This window comes from Protopterus annectens, chromosome 6.part1, assembly GCF_019279795.1.
Source record: "Protopterus annectens isolate FY-2018-M chromosome 6.part1, PAN1.0, whole genome shotgun sequence".
Classification (NCBI taxonomy): Eukaryota; Metazoa; Chordata; order Ceratodontiformes; family Protopteridae; genus Protopterus; species Protopterus annectens.
In genome coordinates, this window is record NC_056738.1 from 431887733 (window position 1) to 431904606 (window position 16874).

At 44.6% G+C, this 16874-nt stretch overlaps 1 protein-coding gene across 1 annotated transcript in view; it reads left to right on the forward strand.

Moving 5' to 3' along the window:
* LOC122805613 (aspartyl aminopeptidase) overlaps positions 1-16874 on the forward strand; it is a 1034351-nt gene that overhangs the window by 576434 nt on the left and 441043 nt on the right. Inside the window, exon 8 of the mRNA XM_044075861.1 lies at positions 8664-8774. Within this exon, the coding sequence (XP_043931796.1) occupies positions 8664-8774 (111 nt within the window). The remainder of the gene's footprint in view (positions 1-8663; positions 8775-16874) is intronic.

Genomic DNA, 16874 nt, shown 5'->3' on the forward strand with positions numbered 1-16874 from the left:
TTCATGCAGTCTATTGTGTCAATGGTCTGGGGTTCGAGACTGGCAGAGGTGTTTTCTTTTGCTGCTTAGCAGAACAAGGGCCCTGCCATAGAGTGACTAAGGCACTTTTAAGCAGCTGTAAGCGGGTTTGCGCGACGCTTAGCTAAGCATACACATGCGCACACTCGCTTTATCCCACATACTACTGCTTAAAAGAGCTTACTCCCGCTAACCCCTTCACTAATTTATTTTAAAGAAAAGAAAATGGGGAGATAGGAAAGTGGTGAAAAAGGGGGCACAAAGAGGGACACACAGTAGGTAAACAAGCTCGAGATGTGCAGGACTGGTGTAGGGAAGTTCCATAGCTGCCCATTTCTTCAACAGCAACAGCTGTGCATATGCAATGAATTTGGAGTGAAATTTGAAACCTTCCACCCCTGGGAGAGGGGTGAGGACAACAAAGTATGTTGTACTGCCAATTCTAATTATCAGCTTACATGTTTGTCCGATGGACATGTGTGCGAAATGGGCAGCTATGTATGGGGCATAATTTTTTTGTGGGTACAGATTGCCCTTTTTTTTTTTTTTTCAGGTGAGAGTGGGAAGTGAGGTAGAGGAAGTAGGTATGTCCGGGGAGGTAGGTTGGGAAGGTAAACAGACAAGACAGACAAGAAGCATACAGGGGATGTGTATGACACATGGGGTGGGTGAACACAATTGACGGGGTCGGATGTTTGGAAATCGCAAGCCCATGAGCCCACAGATGGTAACAGTGGAACTGAGATCCCCACCCATGGGCAGTCACCACTGAACCTTCACAGCCCCGAGGGTGGCTGTGCTGGGGGCTGCGTAGGATGGGCAGGCTCACCCGTGAGATGCGCCACTCTCGCCTCAAGCTGGCATAGGGGATCAGCGACTGAATGCTGGATCTCCCTACGCACCACAGCCCAGACCCTTTGAAGGGTGACAGGTGGCCCTTCTCTGCCCACGCTTGCATGGGGGGGTCGAGCCCCATCCCCTGCAGCGCTTCCACCCGAAGGTGGCACAGGACCAACGGAGGAGGGGAGCCCGGGCTGGGCACCGGACCTGCTGGTGCCAGGTGCACTCGCCGGCTGAGGAGGGACAGGTGGGTCCGCTGGGACCGGCCTTCCCATACGTTCTGTGATTAGGTGTGTTTAATTACAACATAAGCAAAACAGCATTCCAGATTAGTTGTAACAGCATGCAATAATATTCCCATTAACCCAACACACCAAGGGTACAACAGTTGAACAGCAAGCATAACACATGCATATATTGAACCACAGTGGTTATTCCAACAGCATGCAGGGATGTTTGGTAGCAACAGGCCACCATGATTGTGGTGTTTAAACAGGGCACATGCATCAACGTGAATGCAAATATTTATAGAACAATAGGACATATGTCCCAACAAATATTTAAGATTACACATACCCATTGAGGTGTGGAATTGCATGGTTTATGCACATACAGTAGGGTGTAGAAAAAAACCTTGGTTAACATCTTATAATGACCTTTTAGTCTACACTACATTCCTAGTGACTGCAAGTGTATATCCCCTACCTGTATTATTACACTTGCCACCATACATTAGGTTGTGTAATGGGTTTGGCTAGTTCAATATATGCCTGACCTATATCTGACATACTAACTGTCCAGGATGCAGATGTTACTGCTACATATTTCTTGATTGCATTTATATTTCTTTATCTACATATCTGGGATGTTTTCACATGACATTTTCACTTCGATTTGTACAGAACCCTGCATTTCTTGACACACACTCACATTTCTGGGGAAAAATAACATGCTACACATGTGCCAGGTTTACTTATTCATGCCAGCCAGTAACTGACTGTTGTGGACTGTATATATGTTTCACAGCTACTAGCACTTCCATCACCCACTTTATATGGGACTGCACAACTCTGGGTTGCCAGCACCTTTTCAAACAGTACTGTTTGTATAATGCAAGGGTACAACAACATTTCAGACTCTGTGACACAGACACACTCTGGGTTTTAGACCTTTATTAATGACATTACACACTTTTCCACAGGCTCACTCCTTTATTTGTTTTAACGGTGTATATGGCAGACATGTTCAAGACATATTATACCTTTATTAATAGGTTAGAACAATCTTTTTTCAGGCTCACTCACTTATTTTATATGACAGTGCCTGCAGAGATATTATTCCAGACATATGTTACCTTTCTTAATGGGTTACTACACTCTTTTTCTGCCTCTCTGACGTTTTTATCTGACAGTACATGCAGAGGACTTATTCAGGCAATTTTATGGCTGTATTATTGGACTACAACACTTTCTTTCATGCTCTCTCCCATATTTTATATAACAATACATGCAGAATAATCACTAACCTGCCTGGTGGCGCAGCCTTAGCAGCCTATCAGCATAGGCTTGCTGATTCATAGCACGGTCACCTGCAGCTGTAAAGTAAATGAAGGGATATTGAGACATACCTATCCATTATACATACTCCATTATCAATTCTTACATACTGCATTCCATGGCTACATACTCAGTTGTGGGGCATCCCGCATCCCACGGGCCTCCTGTATCCATTGGTTCAGGTGGTCCTGCTTTCATCTCTTCAGGTCTGCATGGTGGTGACGGACCTGCTCACCAGTCCGAGGAATGCCTGTGGCACTGGTGAGGTCACGAGCTAACCGGTTCCAAGCCTCTGCCTTGTACTCCATCCCTTGGAACTGGCCCTGCAGGAGTCTTGACTCGTGACGGTGGACAAGGAGCCAAACCATGTATTTGGACTCCTCGATGCCCCAACGTTGCCCTCGGAAGCGTGTTCCCTCTCCGACACCAGACATTCTAACTGCAGATGTGAGCTACAATCAGTTATGGTGTGTATTCCTGCCTGTGGGGCTTAAATATGCTGCATTTCCCGCACTTTTTTGTGATTGGCCATTTTGTAAAATTCTCGGCTGACTGCAGACCTGCTTAGTAATGGTTAAACTACCATTCGTAAGTATATGAATGTTAATAGTGGCTGTTTCCCCTATGTTGTCATGGCTTAGTGGTTCTGTACTTTGCTTCTGATGCACAGAGTCCTGGGTTCGAACCTTGTCATTCATTTTATTTTCATACTATCCAGACAGGCTAGGGGGTGTGGCTGCATTTAAGCAACTTTGCTCTACGTTGCTCCTCGGTGCCCTATGGTGCCCTGGTTGGTGCGGCACGCACGTCCGCGCAAACACATTGCGCTAGGTAAAGCGCCATTGAACTATGGGCAACTCTATTGCGCTAGGTAAAGTGCTATTAAACTATGGGCAACTCTATTGCGCTGGGTGAAGTGCTATTAAACTACGGGCAACTCTACTGCGCTGGGTGAAGTGCTATTAAACTATGGGCAACTCTATTGCGCTGGGTGAAGCGCTGCTTAACTGCAGGCAATTTTATATCAGGATCCTTTAAAATATTTATTTTGTTCACTGATACATTGGCCATTTCACTGCTTTTTAGTAATGTTTAAACATATTTGTCAGGTATTATTTCATATACTGATTTAAAAAATAAATACGAAGGGGAGTGGTGGGACTCGAACCGTGAATGCCTCTTCTTTGTGCGAACGCTCTACCATTACGCTATTGCTATTTGGTGTGATTTGCATAAACATTCTTTCTTATGCTCTTCCATGTCAGAATTGCTAACTCTAGCTAAGCAATGGGCACACCCGCGCACACACGCACAAATACGGGCAGCTATTTTGGGAATTTAAAAAAATAAATTTAATGTTTTGCGTTTTAGAACTGTGATAGGGGTTTACAATATCAGGGAGTGTGGTGTTGGGTGCAGGGACATTTGAGCGGACTCGCTCTTGTGTATTTGCTTTTTTTACTTTTAAAACACTTGCAGGGGCGTGGACATTTAGACTGCTCGGCAGTCGGACACGCCCCCTGCTTTCTTACACGGTCCGTGTAAGACTTACGGTTGAGTCAGCGTGCCCTCATGCATATTCGTGGCATGCTGATGTCATACTGTTCAACTGCAGCTTCCGAGTAAGACTTAAGTCTTACATGGAGGATTCATGAATCCGGGGGAATATCTTTACTATTTTCTTTTATCTCCCACTGATGCATGTTTCTGGCAGGGGCATAAGTATATACTGCATGTATGTACACCTAAGTACTTGATGACACTATACCAGTCTCTCAGTGTAATGCAGTTCCTCCTTTTTTGCAAGGTTATTGTTTGTTTGTAATTCTCAGATCACAGAAGTCTGAAGAGCAAGGATTTTTAACACATTGCATCTGACGCGTATGTTTTTGCTGTGTGGAAAGAAAAGGATATAATTTTTACATTTTTGGTAGCTGCTCTGAAGTAAAGGTCATTGTAGCTACAAAATAACTTAAAGATGTTAAGGATTGTTGGACTACTTCCACAGAGCTCTGCAATGATTTTCAAGTGTTGCAACTACATCCAGAGCCATCAAGGCTAAGACAAGAATATTTTCTTGATTTATTGTACGTGTACTTGCTTTATACAGTGGAAGCAACTGTTTTTGAGAATTTTTGAAAGTATTTATTTAATGTTGTGGTAAAAAATCATGTCATTGTTTGTTGGCTTTTTCTAGTTCTGTTTGCCTCCAGATCACCTTGCAGAAGGGTGAATTAACTAGGGGCTTATTTGTTTGGTAGTTGGTTGTTGTTTAATCTCCACTTGAGAGCTACATTCCTGTGTTTTTACATTAAGAAATTCTAGGATCATTCATTTTGTGACAAAAAGTGTTTACCTGGTCTTTCTGAGTTGGAAAGCACTCCAGGGAGCTCAAAGTATGGTTGTTTAATGGCTAGAGGGCATAGGAGCCATTGAGCGTGTGAAGGCAAATGGCCGAGGTACCCGATTGTTAAAATAAAAAAGTTTGTGCGTTGAGCAGTTTTGAACCTTTCGGGGTTTTTTTTAAGCTTTTTATTTCTCTGCTGTAAATCAGGAGAAACACAGAGCTGCCCTCTACCAGGTGTGGTTAGTATAGTAGCAAATGCCCAGCCAGTAAAATTTCCCTATAAAGATAAACAGCATGGCATTGAGCACAGTTAAGCTCAGAGCAGCTAGCCTGCACGTCAAGTAGCACTGCTGTATCCTAGCAATGTACATCTTGACTTTCACCCCAGAAACTAGTTTGTGTAAAGAATAGCACTACCATATCTTAGCACTATATAACATCTTGCCCTTAATCCCAGAAACTACCCTGGAGACCCTGTTAAAACTCAGTCCTTAATCCTAAGCAGCCCACCCTGTTACAGTACTACACAACATGGATATGCAGTTTCCTAATGTCTCTGTAGCCAGTTTGGTAGATTTGGGTATCCTAAGGGAAAGCAGCAAGGGATGTAAATACACAACTTTCTTGGAGGCAAAAATCTTGCATACAAATGAGGTTGTCAAGAAAACCCACACTACATCTCTCCCACAAACTGCTCACCACACACTTAGATTGTCTTATGCTAAGGTGCTTAAAAGAAACCTTTCCGAATTTTAAAGCCCTCCAAAGCCACTTATCGGCAACACTACTCCTCAGCAGTCACTAAACCACACACCAAAAGAAATACCAAGCTTCTCACGTAAGCCTACACCCAATGGTACTCCAACAGCAAAGCCCATAAGGCAAGCGTATACTTTACCTAATAGAACTTCATTGTGCGACACACAGATGCTCCACTCATCAGGTTAGACAAGGAGAAGATAATGGTTAGTTGCCTATCTGGAGCCAGGATCCGCTATATAACTCTATCTCTCTCTCTTTCTCTCTCTCTCACACACACACACACACACACACACACACACACACTCTCTCACACTCTCTCACACTCTCACACTCTCACACTCACTCACACTCACACTCACTGCACCCCAGGTACCAGTATGATTCTGTCATTGTCCTTATGGATGGAAGTAACATGAGACATACCTCACTGGACTATATGAAAAGCAATGTAATGGATCGCTCTGAATATATGTCACAGATAGGTAGAAGCCTTATTTTGAGCAGCATTCTACCTTCACCAAGGATGATGCTACATTACGAACATAAAATGATTGATTTTAATAATTGGCTTAGTTTCTGGTGTCATTCCAGGGAGATCCAGTATCTGTCAACATGGGAGGAGATGGTCAACAAACCATGTTGCTTTGCCAAGGATGGGCTTCACCTGGCCCTGACTTTTGGGTATTGGCTAAAACTTTATCCACCCCTTAGAGCCTTTTATAGGCAGTGAAAAACACAAAAAGTCCCCGAGCATCCTTAAGGTGTTACTGCTTAATGCTAGGAGCCCCCCCCCCAAAAAAAAAAATCCACACCCTTTAAGCTCACTCTGGAAAATGTAGACATCTGTGCTGTGACTGAGACTTGCTTTAAATCTGGCATGACAGTGCAAGGCTGTAGTGCCTTCTACACATTTAGACCAGCAACAGTACAGTCTGGGGCCAGAGGTGGAGGTGTCTTAATCTATGCTGGCAACAAACATATCCCCAGGTTGGTTAAACAAGGTGATACCATGGAGCTCATCCACATGCAAGTCACTATAGATAAGGTCCCCCCCACCATGTAATGGCTAGCTACACGTAACCATCTATAGCCCTAGAGTCTCATGATTCTTACCTAAACCTAGTAGAGGTGCTCACCATCCAACCAAACACCCTGTTCATGGATGACTTTGACTACCCTGTTATAGAGTGGAAACTTGCACTGCTTCAAACTCAGACACAGAGATTCCCATACTTTTGTTATCACAAACATCCTGGAACAGATAGTGCACGTTCCAACCAGAGGACCAAACATTCTGGATCTTATGCTCACCAACATGGGAAAGCACTGCACCCCCCCATGCCCACTACTGTTTGGCATCTACTTCTCAGAAATCAGTCAGGGGTAGCATTCAAGGCCTCTGGCTCACCAAGCTCTCAGATGACTAAATTGGGAGCTATTATAAATCCCCCTGACACCGACATCTTGCAAGAGAGTTAACAGAAACAGATGACTGGTGCCAAAACCATGGACTAAAACTAATTTCCAAAAAATGCATTATAATACCCTTTGAGAAATTGACAACTCAAGTTAATTACTACATTGTAAAACACCTCTAAGAGTCAACCCGGGATCTGTGAACATATGCAGACAGCACTCTGGCCTTTAACCAACAAATAGCTAAGATAGTAAGAAAATCATTCTATGTCGCCCAACTTACAGGTAAGGGTATGGCATCTTGGGTCCAGGAAAATCATAGTACCACTCTACTCTGGCCTTATTAGACCTATCACTGAGTACAGTGCCCCCTTTGGCATGTACCTAACCAGACACTTGCAACAGTTGGAACATCCACAAATGTTTCTCAGTAGGATAATTCATGGCATGAATATCCTGTCCTACAATGATTGCCTAAATGCCCTCTCTTTTTGTATTCAGTCTCCTACAGTTTGCTGAGAGGGGATTTTGCCAGGCTTGCAGGGCTTCCTCAGATTTAGCCCTGATGTATGCACATGCGCAAAACAAACCCCACCAGAGACACTAGATCCTGAGATCTGAACTTTGCTTGTAGTATAACAGAATGTGCAGGAAAAACAGATGTGCTCCAAAGGATCCTGCGCTGTGGAATAGAGTAAAACAGAGTTCATCCCTGACCCTATTCAAACAAAGCCTTGACAATTGTATGGGAAATTGTAACTTTACCTCCAGTCTGTTCTCCATGTCCCTTATAGACAGAGATCATCAGTAAGAAAAGTATTATCCTAAATACCCCCCACCCCGTAGATGCCCATAATACTTGGGATACAAATGGATTTGGGATATGCAGGTAGGCTTGTAAGGGCCCTAGTTGTTGTTAGTGTTGTAACAACTTATGAACTTCCCATGGGTGATGCTCAGTTTACAGCATTACAGCAGGCACATATAGCTGAAGATCCAGTAGTTCATATTTTTGGGAATTAATTCATTCGTACTGTATAATTTCTTTTGTACTGCTATTGGTGGTTTTCTTTCCTAGCCTTTTTATAAAAATGGACTGTGAGATGGACATTCCGGTAAACTGCAAGCAAAACAAATTTAAACAATGGAAGACTTCCAGAGTTTGCTATCTGCTGCACAGGATAGTTACCAACGCAGATAAAATAAATCCAACACGACAGCAATTTGAAACAAGCAACTGGTTGCCTGCAGATGAAAGTATTGGATCTTTGAAGTACTGACCTAGTATTGTAGCCGTTATTACCTGGCCTGTTATTGCATAGTTCCTTGCAGTTTAACCCTCGCTAGATGTGAAACAGTACACCTCCGAAGTAATGAACTTTTGTAAAATGCTTGTTGCACTTTTTTGTATGGGTTTATAAAGGTTTAAAGCTCTCTTTATACTATGATGCATTATTGCATTTATTAAAATGTTAAGTTAGTTCTGCTAGGAATTTGTTTCTGAACTTGAAATCTTTATTAAATGGTTTGTATAATTCACCGCCTTGTAAATGGCACACTGAACAGAGGAGTATGTTGAATTAAAAAAATGCTGCTGCTTTGAATTGTTACTTGGTTGCAATTTTTGATTAACCTTTCACAGTGTGCATTTAGTGTTTCAGTGAAATGCTATGGGACCTCAGTTTCTCACCTTTAACACTGTCTCTTTTTGCTCTTCTCTGCAGCCTGAAAGGCATCATCCTGTCTTGTTGTCACTGCTGGGCTCTCAACTCGGACTGAAGTCTTCAGATAACATACTTGACTTTGAGCTATGCCTTGCAGATACCCAACCTGGGGTAAGCAACTTAACAGTTTGTGTGGTAGAATGTCAGCACTGATTCATCAGAGAAAGATAGTTAAACTGATTAGAAGCACGTTTTTAATTCTTGTGGGTGATATTTGGCCAACTGACTTTGCAGAATTTTCAAAGAGTTTTTTTTTCCATGGGCAGTACTGGCAACCCCACTAATTGACTTAATAACTAGTGTCCTGGGAACCAAACAGACAAAGGGCAAGCTGGCCTGGGAGGAGGAGCACTTCAGTGACTGAAATACGGGTGTCTTTCCTTAGAGTGTGTGTGTGTGTGTGGGGGGGGGGGGGGATTTGTTATAAGGGCATCCTGTTCCCCTTGTGGATAGTAGAGTACAATCTGGACAACAGAAAAATAAAAATAGTCCTGTGGAAATGTGCATGTGGAGTGCAGCAGGATGTTCAGTTTGTAGAAATGTCTGCTGAGTATAATGACTCTCCCTTGCACTCACTGCATTTAGTATGTCTTTTCCCAGCCGTGAGCATGAGTACAAGATAAATCTCAGAACCTCCAGCACTATGATGGCTACATGCACCTTTCCTATTTTTCTAGTAAGCTAACTAAGAGGTGAGTAAAAGTACAAGAGAGTATATAAACTCAGGAGCAGTTCCACCCTGAAAAAATGCTTCCTCATATGTAACTTATAGAAAGATACTCTACCCCTTTGGGGGAAAAGGGCAAAATCATTATTATTTAGCCAACTTTCAGTCAGAAATTCTGTCATTGTCCTCTTGATCGGATTCTTTAGGATGCTAAGGTTGGAGAGATTCACAATAATTATAAAATATTTTGTTCATTAATAACTGTACTTTTTGATATATACTTTCAAGCCGACAAGCAAGTGCAGGCAACATTATGACATTTAAAAATGAACTAGAATTATTGAAGTACATTATGTTTGGAAAACTAGATGAAGAATCTACATCTGTTCTAATGTTTCAAGTGAAATGAGTTTTTGATTTATTTGCATGTATTCTTCTCTTTTGAAATAATTAAGTAGCGTATGTATATTCTACCTTGCTATTATTGGGTTTTCAGTTAGTAGAAAATGATATTAGGACAACACAACAGAGAAGCATCACTTAATGGCTGGTAGCAAAACAGCAACACTTTGGCAATATAATCTCCTGTCTCACAGGTACAGGATAGACCCTGACGTTCTATTTCTACACCTTTTCTTGATCAAATTATGCCACTTTCTGCATCTTTTTGTTTTATTTTTACGATGTTAGGCATGGTTTCCTTGCATTCCTAGTACATGATTTTTATTTTTCTGACCTCTCCACATTTGTGTTGTGTATTTTTCTTTTTTTCTTTTTGCACTCTTTCATTGCACTGTTGCATATAGTATGTCAACAGCAAATAAGTGTGAGTTGTGTTGCTTTGGAGCAGGTTACAGCACTGAATCTTGTGAGTTCCTACAAAGCTTTTACCTTGTCATGATCTGGTGTCATTGAAAAGCTGTATTGAATTTCATATGAAGCAGCAAGCATCCATCACAGCTCCAGTTTTTCTTCACCCACTACAAATTCTGGTGATAGTTTCTGATGTTGATTTGACTTTTGTCAGAATCTTTGCACCTCAGGAAATTGTGAAAGGGAAGCAAGTTCACCCAGCAGAAGGTGTGTCTCAAGTCAGTTAAACCAGAATACACCCCAAGGCCTTTGCCAAAGTTTCCCTGCTCTAGTTCATTAGTCATTAGCTTTTACTGGTAATTTCTAACAAAATTGTGTGGATGGCACCATGAGCTCCTGATGTCTTGAATTTAACTCCTGTGACACTGTCTTTGTAACTTGCGGATTCTTTTCTTGTTTTCTTCTCTTGAGGATGTTTGAACTCACCATAAGCTCACCCACAGCTTTGCACAGCTCTCCACTGAATTACAACATCTATTGAAGCACTAGAGAGTTTGTCATTATTGATGCATCAGGACCCATTATGCCAATGTTATCAAAGGGACTTCAGCTGCTGTCATCTTTAGTCTGTTACAAGACTGTCCTTTTAATAATGAAATAACATAAGGTTCTTGTTATCCTCTTGTCATAAGCTGGGAAGTTTCAGTAGAGAGGGAAGTCCAGAAAAGGAAGTATGACTCTTCTAAAATGTAAGATCTGAAGTAGTTGACTTAATTTGGTCATTAACCTGTGGGTATTCGGATCTGGATCAGATCCAAGATGGCCACTTCACCAGCTTCTAATCTGAGCTCCAAGCTCCTCCCCTTACCCACAGTACCCCTCCATCTCCTTCCTTCCCTCAGATCTTGTTTGCCGCTTTCCAAGCCCAGCAGCATGGTCTCGAGCTCCAGGCACTTGGTGGTTTTTGGTGAGTGTTTTCTGCTTTTTTCTAGTCAGGGTTCCCTTAGATAATTTTCCCCAACCTACCCGTATACTCGCATTGGTCGTCAGAAAAAAAAAGGTTAGCATTTTGTGTTCCCTGTTTTTTCAACCCAATTAGTGTGTGTGTGTGTGTGTGTGTGTGTGTGTGTGTGTGTGTGTGTGTGTGTGTGTAAGGGCTTCCTAGACATGACTGAGGTTTCCAGGCCTGTCTTCAGGAGATGCACAGAGTGTGGCCACAAGCTCTCTCTGGCTGAAGACCACACTCTGTGCATTGTCTGCTTAGGCATGGCCCGCCTTGACACAGCCTTGCACTATCTGTGCATGGTTCAACCTTAGAGCCCTCAAGGACCAGAGTGCTAAGTTGATGATGAAGGGCCTCCTTCCGGCGTTGGGGACGGCTGTCTCTGCTTCTTCTTCTGGGGGTAGTGGCTGCTACTGTAACTTCTCCTCACGCCTCTGGGGCTCAAACCCCCGTTTCCAGGCCTTCGGACCCAGACGAGACAAAAGGACAGGCCCAAGAAGCGGTACCACTCGGCTCAGTCAGGGCCGCCAGCTAAATCCAGAACTCCATCTAGACCCACTAACCCTCAACTACATTCACTGAGGTTTTCACCGGCACTGACGGTGTCTCAGCCTTCCTCAAGAGCCTCCCCTCACTGGCACTCCCAGTTGGTGTCGGTAGCTTCCTCATCCCATTCCAACCATAGCTTGAGTGAATCGGAGATGGACAGGATGATGCAGAAGTTTATCCGTACCCAGATCCAGATGGGAGTCTTGCCAGCCCCCTCTCCCTCTGGAGTAGGGAGTTCACAGCCTTTCTTTGCCCCCATCACTCCTTCTGCAGTCTGGCCCTTGGTTTTGGAGTCCTTGGATCTGAGAGCTTTTGGAGTTGGAGGGCCGGCACTGATGGTACCTAGTACCTTGACTGTGGCCATGGACCTGAGCAAGTCAGATCAGTCTCTGTTGGATCCGAGCTCTCGGACCCATAGTCTCGGCATCAGATCCAAGGGGGTTCTGTTGTCTCCAGGTTTATCGGAGCACATCCTCCCCCTCAGCTTCTCGGTGGCTGTGGACTCAGCTCTGACTCCCCCATCGGATCCAGGGAGAGCGGCTCCATTGCTTGTCTCTCAGGGTGTCTGCTCTCCATCGGCCTTCGACGTGGTAGAGATGGTCCTCTCGAGTGGGTCGAGGCCTCTGACTATCTCCTCTTCAGAGTCCGCCCCGACTCCTTCGGCTCTGGATATGGCTGCAACCATCCTGTTCTCTCAGGGAGAGGCCGTGTTTGTCATGCCCCAGAGAGCACCCATTAGGGAGCAAATCCCTGTTTGCGAGTTCCCTGCAGAGAGCCCAACTGAGGAGGTACCTTGCAAACACACATGCAAAAGGAGGCACCTGGATTCCTCCCCAGAGTCCCTCACCAAAAACACTGACTTGGAGGAAGGGGAATGCTCCCCCAGATCTCCCCCCGATGATGTCTCCTTTGGAGACATAATGGAACTCCTTCACCAGAGGGGTGGGTGGTTTACCCCAAAGCCAACCTCAAATGAGTTGGTGTTCCTTGGAGGCTTTTGGCACAGGCCCATCTACCTCCTAGGTGTCCCCTCCTGTAGATCCATTAGTGGACCTCATTGCAATGCGAGCATGGAAGGAACCAAACACTGTGGAGCCTATTCCAAAGTGTCCTGATAAAATTTTGAGTCTCCCTCCAATAAGACCAGCTGGAGTAAGGGATCCCCGGTAGACGCTATGGTGGTGGCAGCCACCACCAAGAAAGAACTGGTTCAGGAGAGTTCTATGGTTCATTCTCCATGACCAAGAGTCTAGGACGATGGACTGGCTGTGGAAGTGGGTTTACACTTCAGCTACCTTTTCTTTAAGGGAACTGAATTATTTAGCCCACATTATCCAACTGCAGCATGACCTGGTCAAGGAGGTGGCTGAGTCACCCATGGAGTCCATGTCGCTGGTAGATAAGCAAGCATTCTCTGCATGAAAGACCACTCTCAAAGCGTTTTTGAACACATCCATGTACCTCCTTTCGCATGCCACCGAAGGAGCTGCAAGGGCTGTTGGTTTCAGCATTGCCATGATGCGTCATGCCTGGCTCTGGCTGTGTCAGTTTACAGAACCCTTCAAGGTGTCATTTGTTAATGCCCCTTATGATAGTTCTTCTCTGTTTGGGAAGACCATACGTGACACACACTGGTCCAGAGTGAGAAGGACCGGAAGATGCTGTCTGCCTTCGGGATCCACTTCCCTACCCCTCAAAGATCCTTCTCGAGGAATCAACAAGGGCAAAAGAAGGTGTGGTTCTGAAAGTCTTAGTACTCCCGGGACACTCAGGACTCATCTTCCCCCAGAGGCAGAGGGGGTTACGATAGATGCCGGCCCGGAGACAGAGGGGTTCGAGGAATTTTGGGTCTCGAGAAACTTTCTCAGGCCCGTGCGCAGCCCTGAGTGTTTGCCTGACTGCTCATCTTTGGTAGGCAGTCGGGGGTCATCTTTTGTTGCACCTAACGGTGTGGAAGTCTGTGTCAACAAACCCTTGGGTGCTACAAATCTTATCCAGAATATTCCATTCCTTTTATACTACCACCTTTTTCCCCAAAGCACTTCCTAGACATTCCATGCATGCAAAGAGAGGTTGCAGCACTTGAAATAGAAAAGCTGCTGAAGAAGCGAGTCATTCAACCTGTCCCCCCAGATCAATCTGGATTGGACATTTATTCCAGTTTCTTTTTAGTGCCTAAAAGATGGTGGACCTAAGACCTATCCTGGATCTTTCCACCTAGAACCTGAATGTTGCCAAAGAAAAGCTCTGGATGGTCACTCCGCAATCCATCCTGCCATATCTGCAGGAGAACGATCGGATGTGCTTGATAGACCTCCAGGACACGTACTATCATATAAAGATGTACAGCCGTTCCAGGAGGTTTCTGCGCTTCCGGCTAAGAGCCAGTCATTATCAGTTCCAAGCCCTCCCCTTTGGTCTCACCACAGCCCCCATGGTGTTCACCAAGGTCATGGCAATTGTAGCGGCTCATCTGAGACTTCAGGGTATACAGGTTTTCCCATACCTGTTCGATTGGCTCCTTGCTGATCCCACCAATTGCCTACTTTGTCAAGCCAAAGACTATTTCCTGAGGTTAACCAGTCAAATGGGGATCACAGTCAACACAAACAAGTCATCTCTGAACCTGGTTCAGATTATAGAGTTCATCGGAACAAGATTAGACACCATCCAGATGAAGGTCTTCCTCACCCCGGAGAGAGTTTGGAGCTTACGTCTTCATGTGTCTCTTATTATTCAGCCTCATCTTCCCTCTGCGGAGGCGGTGTTGCGAGCTCTTGGTTCTATGGCAGCCACCATCACGCTTCTCCCCTGTGCCCATCTTTACATGTGGGTACTTCAATGGAAATTAGCAGTTCAATGGTCCCTCTTAGACCTGTCATTAGCTCATCCGATACATATAAGCAGGACTTACAGGGAATCTGTCCTCTGGTGGATGCACTCCTCTGACATAGTCGAGGGACTCCCCTTTATTGCAACCCCTCCCCAAGCCATGGTGACCACAGACGCCTCCCAGGTAGGGGGAGGGGACATTGCTCGGAAGGACAGTCTGAGGCATGTGGTCTCTGAACGAGATCAAGTTGCATATCATTGTCCTAGAGATGAGGGCGGTCCTTTTAGCATTGCAGGCCCTTCATGCCTTTCTCCCTCTGGGAACTATTGCAGTATAGTCAGACAACATGTCTGTAGTCTGGTACATCAACAAGCAGGGAGGAACCAGATCTTATCCCCTTTGTCATGAGGCCATGAGAGTGTGGGAATGTATGATCTCCACCAACTGGATTCTGGTAGCAGTGCACATTCCGGGACGGTCCAACATACTAGTCGACAAACTGACTATTCTGATCTCTTACGAGTGGTCTCTGAATCCTTCTCTAGGGAGCAGATTTTCCTAGAGTGGGGTCACCCTTGCTGCGATCTCTTCACATCTCCTTCCAACGCAAAGTGCAACGAGTTCTTCACTCTGACCCCCCTGCAGGGATGCTCTAGTCCATGATGTTCTTCGTGTTTCACTGTTGCAGTCATTACATTTGGGCAATCTGCCGACAGGTTGCCCTCAGTCGGACTGATTAACAAAGTCTTGGGTCCTGCGTTGGTTGCTGTCCCTTCTTCCATGACGTCAGTGGTATAAAACATGCAGCTGACGCCATTACATCAGTCTTTCTTGCTGCGCAGTGCCCGAAGCAGAAGCAGTTCGCAAGTGCCGGTCGGCCGACTCCTGAAATTTTTGTTTTCGAGTTTCAGAACCGAAGTCTTCAACTAAAAGCTAAGTACCCCGTTGGGGAAACTTTTTCTTGCTCCTTATCGATGTCAGTAAAAGTTAATAATTGTATTACTTGTGGGAAGCAAATACCTCATAAGGATTTTCATTTGTACTGTATTCCTTGCTTAGGCCCTGACCACAACGTACCTTGCTGTCGGTTTTGTGCTTTATTTAACCAGCTCAGTATCCGTCTTCAGTACATTTTTGCTTCTAAATATTTTGGTTCTCTGTTTAATTATCCAGAAATGAAGTTGGTTAGCCATCCGACTACCGGAATACTGAAAAAATGCAAAGAAAAAGACATAGACAGGCCGTTGAGGTCCAAAACTGCTGACGATGCTTCTCCTAAGCCAGTCACCAGTTCACCGGTACTCAGTGAGTCACTTTCACAGCCCCTGATACCCGCTACTTTTGATTCACAGGCCTCTACTGAGACCCATTCGGAGTCCGGTATGCCGCGAGATGCTTCACCTATGGAACCCGTGGATGTCTCTACCTTGGATGGGTCCGGAGCCGCTGTGCAGGCACCAGCCTCTGAGGGTGTATTCAGGCCTACAGATTTGTATATTAAACCGACACCACCTTCAATGTTAAGGTCAAAATCTCGATCTATGTCTAAAAAACCGACACCTAGGCCACATGTTCAGGCCCCTATGCCTACAAACAAATGATCAAAATGGCTGAAGATTTCATTAATCTAATCAGGGGTAGTCAACCCCCTCCCCCCTTCTAAGAGGCCTAGGGCTGACTTTGACTATGAATCTTCTGAACAGGACTCTGTTTCTTCTGACTCTTCTAATGAACAGGATTTGTTCTTACCTACTTATGAGGACTCTGATGCAGAGGATTCCATTACTTCTGCTTCTCCCCCTGAGGATTTTTCTTTTGGGGAAACTTTACATACCTTAAGGGAGTATTTCCACTGGGAAAGTCAGGATTTTTCTGAATCCAAAAAGAGGCTTAGGGATTTCCTTCTTCCTCAGCTTAGGCCTTTGGCTATACCTCCTGTACTAGACATTGTTGATGTGTTTTCAGAATCCAGTATGGCCCCTGATTCCCTGCCTCCGGCCCCTTGTAAGCCAGACAAATATTACAGGGTTCCTGACTCCCACAAATTCCTTTTCAAAAATCCTGTTGTGGACCCTGAAACAATTTCTTAGGGGCCCAAGGGCATTAAGGCTTCTACAGCTAAAAATCCTACCCCGTCTGATAGAGACTTCAGTGCTCTGGATAGGTGGGGTAAAAAGGTTTATACTTCTGCAACCTTGGCAATCAGGGCTTTAAACTGTCCATTTCATATGCTAAAATATCAACAGCATATCATGGGACTGCTTAAACAGAAAATTATGTTGATTTCTGACTGTGTGGAAAATAAGGATTTACAGGATTTATTGCATTCAGCTGAACAAGTTGGAA